At 46.7% G+C, this 8,808-nt stretch overlaps 1 protein-coding gene across 1 annotated transcript; it reads left to right on the plus strand.

Moving 5' to 3' along the window:
* Positions 1 to 1,234: 1,234 nt before the first annotated feature.
* FCRL1 (Fc receptor like 1) lies at positions 1,235 to 8,426 on the plus strand. The gene is made up of 10 exons (XM_069479222.1): positions 1,235 to 1,388; positions 1,676 to 1,945; positions 3,118 to 3,405; positions 3,569 to 3,847; positions 4,186 to 4,302; positions 5,355 to 5,382; positions 6,416 to 6,498; positions 6,719 to 6,790; positions 7,392 to 7,420; positions 8,355 to 8,426. Exons 1-10 carry the CDS (start codon positions 1,235 to 1,237, stop codon positions 8,424 to 8,426), a joined length of 1,392 nt encoding a protein of 463 aa, XP_069335323.1.
* Positions 8,427 to 8,808: the final 382 nt, after the last annotated feature.

Raw genomic sequence — 8,808 nt, forward strand, 5'->3', positions numbered from 1 at the left:
TGCCCTCCGTGCATAAAATACCAACCATGCGGTTAAAAGAGATTGTCCTGCTACCTCGCAAACACAGGCTGCAAGTGCAACTAAGGGAACGCAGGATCTCTGGAGGCTGTGACCAGAGAGATTCAACCTAGCCTTCTGGACTCCTCACCTGACGTTTGGTCAAGTCTAACTCATGCCTCATGTTGATGCTATGTGTGCCTTGTGTCTGGTCTCACCTTTACCCTTAAACCCAGGGGCCCAACCCCAGCCTAAGCGGAACTCCAAAGTCATAGCAAGGATAAGGAAACAAAGTTTCTGTCACCAGATATTTTCCAGGTAGTCTTTGCTATCTGAGAATTAACTGAAACAAACTCTGAGTTGCGAGATTGAGCCCCAGAACCTTACAATCGGCCCCGTCCAGTTTCCTACTCCATCCCTACCCCAGTGCCACTGAGAGGAGTGGGTTACAGGTGCCCAAATGCCTTGCTTAAAATTTCTTTCTCTGCTCAGCTCCAAAAGCTGTGCTGCTGGTCGGTCTTCTGGTGACCACAGTTTTCCAAGGAAAGAAAGTGACTCTAATATGCGGGGTATTCCATGTCCCAGGACAAAGCAAACATTCTGGTACCATGGCTGGAACTGATGTTTAAAAGTTCCCAGGGAAAAGTATTCCAGTAGAAAGGCTTGGTGATCAGAAATATCGGGGCTAGGAATCAGTCCCCTGTGATCCGGAGCACTTGCTATTTTCATCTGGCGAGGAGAGAAAGAGGCTTCCTTTAGGGAAATTATTAAAAATTCCCACAGGGCAAGGGCTCTGAGGATTGGATAAACAAATGCCTCAAAAGTCAATCCTATTAGGGATTGTGACATTTTTCATGGGCTGTTGCAAGTTGGGGAGATAAAGAGAGAGGTGAGAGCAGAGCACAACTTTAGCCGTCTTTATCCATTCAGAAAAAAGTCCCCAAGACCCCAAAGGGATACATCCCTGAGGATTCAGATATGGATTAAATGTGCTCCTCATATCATGGTTTCTACGGAGGTTTGTCTGGAATCCCAGATCAAGGGAGTTGGGCTGTATGGATGGTGTGGTACAGGATATTTCCAGGCAAGTGCACCCCTTTTCTTCCAATAAAAATAGCAGTAATAGGGTCAGGAGAGAGTCAGTGAAGAGAGGATTGAGTTGCTCCATGTCTCTCCCTGACTGACTGATCCTCCAGGTCCCATATTCTGTCTTTGAAAGAGGTAGTGTGATTCCGAGATGTCAGAGGAAAGGGAACGGAAGAAAATTACCAATATGGCTTATGACAAGGATGAAAGAAATGTGTTCACTTTTACTGAAACTTCAAGCTTCAGCATCTCCAATGCCAGCTCCAGGGACAGTCTTCAGTATTCCTGTACTGGCATCCAGAAAGGTGTTTTTAGCTCATGGCTAGAAACTTCAAAAAGAATAAGATCCCAGTCAAAGGTAAGCGTTGCCTTCTGGCTGGAGATGCTGCCACACAGGGGCGGGATGAGCCAGGTTGACTAGGGTGAGTTCATGGACCACTGGGGGGGCGGCGGTCATGACATGAGGGGGTGATACGTGTGTCCTACTGGCTGTTTCTCTGAGTCTTGTTTGCAAGTGCTGAGACACAAAGTGCCTCTCACCAGGAACTCTGAGCCCCATTGCCCTGCAATTGTGTTCGATTTCTCTCTCTAGAACTGCTTCTGATAGCCAGCCCCCCCCAGCCCACAGAGGGGAGCCCAGTGACCCTGACCTGTATGACTCAGTCCCTTCCACACCGGTCAGATGATCAGCCCCAGTTCCGCTTCTTCAGAGATGAACGAGTTCTGAGGCTGGGCTGGAGCAGCTCCCAGGAGCTCCAAATTGCGGCTGTGTGGAGGGAAGACTCAGGGTCCTACTGGTGTGAAGCAAAGACAGCGACACCCAAAGTCTTACGAAGCCGGATACTCCAGATGAACGTGCGGAGTGAGTGCCAGTGGGGCCAGTCTCCCAGGGTGGGCTGAGGAAGGCAGTGGCTAGTCCTCCCTGTGTGTCGGGTTCTGCATCTGACATTTGAGAGACGTACCTGAGTTTCTCTTTGTTAGGGTCCTTAAGGGACCTTCTCTTATTCTGGCTCTTTCCATTTGGCAAACAGAATATTTAGGAAACACTTACTGTGTGTCTGCACTGTGCTGGAGGGTGTGGGGGACATAGCTGCACAACACTTGGTCCCTGACTACAAGAAGTCAGTGCCCAGCCAGCACTCTGAGCAAGCAGGGTGAACTGTGCGGTGCTGTGTTGTCAATAGAGACTCAGAGGAGGGGGACATCTGACTGAGGCGGTGACAGAAGGCCCTGAAGAAGAGGTGCAGAAAATAAGCAGAGCAGAGCTTGTGGAAGGGAAGTTGGAGCTTGATTCCAAAAGATAAAAGAGGAGAGGGTTTTGTGATTTTTGAACCATGTTACTCCACATCAGGGTTGATACTTCTGACATCCTCTCCCATTCTCAGACAAAGACCCACCTGTGTGCCATGAGGCCAATGTCTAATATCTCCAGAAGCCTGGGCTTCCCAGACTTGGTAAAAATTCAACACCGGTGAAACCAGACCACCAGCACAACAAAAATCATTGAGCAGTTCATATGCCGCAGGCCCCGTTTTAAGGCTTCACACATGTTGTATTATATAATTGAACCTTCACAATCGCGGGAGATAACAATCATTACCTTCTCCATTTCACAGATGGGAAATTGAGTCTCAGAGAAGTTAGGAAATTTGATCAAGCACACACAGCATGTAAGAGAGTTGGAACCAGTATTCAAATAAGGCAGGTTGATTTACAATTTGGATGTGATCACTGTACTATTGTGCCTTGAAAGAGGAGAGTTTGAGAGATCAGGGTAATGGGAGTCACGTTGTCCTGGGGAGAGGGGCAATGCCACAGCCTCCGTAGTAATATTGTGGTGTCTTTCTTACCCTATAACCATCAACCCAACCAATGCTGATCCTAAATCAGCAGAACCACACCCCCCTCCCCCCCCATTAAACTATATAATCATTTACTTTACTCACAGGCTTTGCTTCCAGGACTGTCACACCTACTCCATGTCCCTGAAACTCTCCCTACTCAGGGCCCCCTTGTCATCTTGCATTCACACAGGAGTCCCCATCTCTGATGTGAGCTTGGAGACCCAGCCCCCAGAGGGACAGGTGACAGAGGGAGACAAGCTGGTCTTCGTCTGCTCGGTTGCTAAGGGCACAGGAAACATCACCTTCCTCTGGTACAAAGGGACACTGGGTTTAAACCTGGGAACAAAGACCCAGCACTCGCTGACAGCGAAGTTTGAGCTGCCAACAGTGAGGAAGAGTGACACTGAGCAATATTACTGTGCGGCTGACAATGGCTTCGGTCCCAGGCTCAGCGGACTGGTGAGCATCACTGTCAGAAGTAAGTGCCACAACCCCCGGCTCAGCCAGCAGATCTCACAGTGGGCTCCGCATTTCCCTGGGGCATGCTGGGGAAGCTCACGGGGGCTGAGCCTTGGTGGGCAGGGATTATGAGTCTTTCACATGGTCAGAGACCCTCTCTGATGGTCCACTATCTCTGTCAGTTCCAGTGTCTCGCCCCGTCCTCACCATCATGGCACCCGGGGCCCAGGCTGTGGTGGGGGATGTGGTGGAGCTTCACTGTGAGGCCCCTAGGGGCTCTCCCCCGATCCTGTACCGATATTATCACGAGGATGTCACCCTGGGGAGCAGCTCGGCCCCCTCTGGAGGAGGAGTGTCCTTCAGCTTCTCCCTGACTGCAGAACATTCTGGAAGTTACTCCTGTGAGGCTGACAATGGCCTGGGGGCCCAGCGCAGCGAGGTGGTGACACTCAACTTCACAGGTATAACTCAGGCTATGGAATTGTCTTGGTCAACATCTCTTTCCCAGCATCCTGGGAGAGTTTCACTGACGCCACATGCATTTGATGGTGTGCTACCCAAAATGGGGCTTCTGTGGGTGGTGCTGTCAGGGGGTCATGTATTGTAATGGCTTGGAGCACAAGAAGATTGGGTGCCTCCCTTCTCTTTTCATCAATGTGATAAGTTGCATTTCCCTAGACAAATAAGTAAGTCCCCTCTTGGAAGAGCAGAACTTGGGCACAACCCACATCCAAGACGCCTGCTCTCCGAACCCCTAGCCCTTCCTCTGAGCAGCTCCCACACAGGTCTTTGCCCCCAGTGCCTGTCCAGGACAGAAGGGATCATCTTACATCAGGAATCATCGAGGGGCTGCTTGGCACCCTGGGTCCCTCCACAGCGGCCCTATTATTTTGCTACTGGCTCAAGAGAAAAATAGGTTAGTATTTATGGAGACTGATATTTTGTTACCGTGACCTTTGTTTTCACTGAAATGGGCTGGATTTGTGACATGTATACTGCAAAAGATGAATTTATGTTGTTAGCCACCTTACCTAGGAAGCTCCTCACACCCCCCAGCACATGGGAACAGGGCCTATTAAAGCAGTGCAAAATTTTTGGTAAAGTTCTCCACCCTCCATGTATTATTAGTTGAGGCTCAGCTGACATTTTGTACTTTTGTTATTTAATTTTTGTATGAAAACGTAGCTCTATTTAAAATAACTAATTAGTCACTAGAAGAGGAATACCGCAGCAGTTCCAACCATCCTAACAGTCTGCCAGTTCTGAAGTCAGTGCGTCAATTCTTACCCACCTTAGACTATTGTCACATGCCTTTCCTTTTCTCTGAAGTGCTCATTCACACATCCACACACACTGTTGGATCTTTCTCACTTTTCTGCTGAAGTGTCATTTTCTCCAAGATACTTCACCTGGCCACACAGCCCACAATGGTTCTCTTCTGAGATGCAAGTTATTTAGCTTCACATTTTACCGCAGTTGGTAATTACATATTTATTTGTATATTGAACCTCGGTCTCTTATTCTTCATTCAGTAAGTTGGAGACAAGGCAAAAGAGGAGGGTGTGAGATTCTCATTTAAACTCTAAGTGTTTCTGGCATCTTTGGGCATTTCACTCCACCCGTAACATGGTTGCATCAGCACCGCCTTCGAGGACTTTTGTCACGATAAAATCGGTGGTATGGTTGCAACACCAAAACCAAAACATTTAATATATGTGAAGGCTCAAAGACTTAGGTTCAAGTCCTAGATGTGGTACTAATTGGCTTTGAGAAGTTCACTTCATTCTTCTGGACCTGAGTCTCCTGTCTCTGAAGTGGACGCTCTTACACGATTGCCGAGATGTCTGCAGGGCACACGGTGGCCTCTGCAGCAGGCATCCAGGCATGAGGCACGTCCCTGCACAGGGGCTGTATGAAAGCACCCAGGAGGTTCCTCCACTGACGTGTCTTCATGTGTTTGGCTTGCAGGAAGACGTTCAGCCAGTGATCCACCCAGGTGAGGCCTCTGCTTTCTTCATATATACTGATAATGCAGAAAATCCATTTTTAAAATTTAAAATTATTCTCTCATGAGCTTTTTTCCTGTCTTATCATACCCAAAGCTCACTCCCACATTCTCCCACCAGTAGCATTGAACATTCATTGACATTTCCCGTCTTTAAGATATTAACCAATTACTTTAAATCCTTTCATTATTTTTCCTGCTGATCTTCTTAAATACTTACCTGCAGAATAAGAATGTTGTATTGATTTGACCCAAACCATGCATTCATTCATTCGGTCAACCAGTATCTGAGAGTCTGTAAGTCTTTTTGTTGAGTGCTGGAAGGTGTGAAAATATGGAAAGATATTTGAGAGTTTTAAAGAACCTTAGGGTAAATAAGATATATACACATTTCTGGAATGCAAGACAGACAGTAATAAACATACTGAACAGATTATTGATGAAATTCTTTAGAAGTGTAGAAGGGAGGAGGAAAAGATTTAAAGAACACTTCCATCTAGAAATACCAATGTTTAGTTGATCTATTTTATAGTGTGTTATTGTTTACACCAAGCAGAGATTGTTTCCAAATCAGAGTAGCACTCTTTTAGTGCTACATGTACATATGCATGACCATTTTCTTCTGCCCCTTGTTCAAGTTGCTTGTTCTGCCCAGACACCTGTTTTCTACCTGGAATGAATTAATATTTCTTCATTTAATATTTACGGAGCACCTATGATGGGAAGGGCACCATTCTGGGTGTGTGCGGTACTACAGTGAGCCAGCCAGATAAGGACTTACACTCGTGGAGGACACACTCTAGTGTACACTCAGCAATGCCCTATTCAGCCCATGGACAGGCTGTGGCTCATACCACACTGCTGTGCCTTCTGGTTGCTAACTTCCCCACAAATTTGCATTCTGCTCAGGACCCTTTCTAACAGGCGTCTCCCCTTCAGTGTCTTATTCACAGTCTCAAATAGTGATGTCTGGGATGTCTGGGATGTGGTCTCAGAGAGACAGCATGTGTTTCTGTGTTTGCAGGATCCCTCCCCGCCCTGTACCCCGAGAATTCACCTACCTCAACTCACCTGCCCCCGTGCAGCCACGGCCTACATATGACAATGGTGAGAATTCCCAAAGACCTGGGCCAGAGTGGGTAGAGCATGCCAGGGAAGGGGCAAGGGGGTGACACCTGCTAGCCAAGCCTGACCCTGCTGAGCCACAGCCTCCTCTGCAAATGAGTGACTCAGCTGTCTTCATGGCTGTGATAGGTGGTAGGCACGGAGCAAGTTGAAAAGCAGGAATGAGGGACTGTGCCATGATATCTCCTTTCTTTTCTTTCAGTGAATGTTGTAAGTGGGGATGAGATTTATTCGTTAGTGTACAGTATCCAGCAGGAACAAGCATCAGCAGCACGTGAGACACGAGGGAGTAAGTTCGTCTCTGATTTTGTCTCTCCCGGAAGCCTGAGGACACTCAGTGGCTGTGCATGGCAGATGGCAGCTGCTCCTGCCTTTGGAGCTGGCTGTGAGCATCACTGTGTCTATTTGGGGCCCGATCTTTGGTCTAGAAGCTGCCTCGAGTAGAGCCCAGTGCTGACGCCAACTTGGTCTACTTTGTGCCTCCCTCCCCAGTCATACAGCAGCGTTAGAGATGATGGCTTCCGCCTGCCCTCTGTAAGCAGTCCCACACACTCCTGGCAGCACCCCAGCACAGTGGCCTGGTTGGTGCTGTTGTCTCATCCTACACATGGTGGACCAGAAAAGCTGAGAGGTAGAAAGGCCCACTCTAGCACAGGACCCTCCTGGCCTTACCCTTCTACCCCCAGGCTGACAATTTTCCTCTGGATGCTAAAGGAATCATCTTTGCTATAAACAGAAAAGTGAGACAGAAATAGTAATGGAAATCAATCCATACGAAACAGATGGGAGAGGAAGAAGCCTTTACTGACACAAGTTTAGTGAAGGACTTTCAATAAAAGTGAAATCTCACAGCACTTACATTTTCTCCACAGTAGAACCCCCGGGCACACTTGTAGAGAGTAAGGTAAGAGTCCCTCTTGTTCTCTCCTCCATGTTCTTTCTCTCTTTTCTTTGGTGACTGGTTCTCAAACTTCTTAAAATGTAGCCATGTAGGGAGAGCAGAAATTCCATGGTCTGCCTCCTCCTCCCAATTGCCCAAAACAATGGAGGTATTAAAAATGTTTGGTTATAACAATAAGATGTCATTGTACAAGGAAACTTCGGAGGCTTACATGCATACTCACTTTAGCAATGGGCATAGGGATGATTTGTAGTCAAACTGCAGTGTATACTTAGTCTAAAAATTCTATTCATTTAAAAATCTTTATCCTAAAATACTGTTGAACTAAACATTCATCACTTTGTGCTATAAGGTTAACTAAACAAAAAATAGCAAACTAAATTAGTATTGAATGAAGGAAGCTAAGCTAATAGTGATTTTTTTCATTAAAAATCATCAATCTTTAAAACTGGAATATTTTAAGATACTCAAATTGATGTTACAAAAATACTTTCTGAAAATTGCAGGAATTCCAACTCTGTGCATGTGTGCAAGGACAATAGGTGCTTTGCAATTTTGTCTAGTGTAGTGTGGCAGCCAGATGTTTCAGGACAGAATTCAAGTCCTTGGTAAACCCCAGTGACATGCTAAATTTAGTTTCTGAGTGCAAAATTCTGACAACCTTGAAAAAATTGACAACCCATGGGACTGCCTAAGAATGGCCTGTAAGAATAAGAGAAGGCCTTGTATATTTAAATCAATTTGCAGCTCACCAGGAGCCCTTTTGTAGCCCTCCAGTGCGATGCAGGCCCTCTGGAAGTGCTGGGCCACAGTCTTGCTGTAATTCACATGCTGTGTGGTATGGTGCATCCAGGCTAACTGGGGAAAAGGACCAACAGAAGGCATGTTCTACTTGTCTTACCTGCTCTGATCCTATCCATGTACCTGTTGCTTCTAGGACCCCTTAGACATCTACTCTAGGCTGAGGAAGGCGAACGTTACAGATGTGGACTATGAAGATGCTATGTAAAGTTATGGAAGATTCTGCTCTTTGAAAACCATCCATGACCCCAAGACCCAGACTTGATATGTTCTTCAGAGATTCTGGCAAGTTAGCTTTCCAGTCACCTCGCCCAGATGCTGTTCTCCATGAGCCTGTTCCTGTATCTACTGTGAGATGAAGTTGACACAGCCTTGCAGAAACCACCCAGGAGAACCAACATGGGCACAGGAGTGGGAAGGATTTTGTAATCAGAACCTCATTCCTGCTTGTTCTTTTAGAAACAGGTCAAATTGTGTTCTGACTTCTTTTTACAAGAGGAAACAGGATGAGATAAAAAAAAAATTGGGCTGCTAGGGTGGTGGGACAGTGAAACTTAGAGTGCAAGAGTCCAAGGTGAGTGATTTTGCAG

This window comes from Eulemur rufifrons, chromosome 8 (genome assembly GCF_041146395.1).
Source record: "Eulemur rufifrons isolate Redbay chromosome 8, OSU_ERuf_1, whole genome shotgun sequence".
Taxonomy (NCBI): domain Eukaryota; kingdom Metazoa; phylum Chordata; class Mammalia; order Primates; family Lemuridae; genus Eulemur; species Eulemur rufifrons.

Bases quoted from the DNA above. Each gene is read 5' to 3' on its own strand.
- FCRL1 (XM_069479222.1), top strand. From the start codon at position 1,235: ATGTCAGAGGAAAGGGAACGGAAGAAAATTACCAATATGGCTTATGAC. The intron at 1,946-3,117 runs GTGAGTGCCAGT...GCATTCACACAG, and splicing joins ACTCCAGATGAACGTGCGGA to GAGTCCCCATCTCTGATGTG. The intron at 6,791-7,391 runs GTGAGACACGAG...TCTCCACAGTAG, and splicing joins GGAACAAGCATCAGCAGCAC to AACCCCCGGGCACACTTGTA.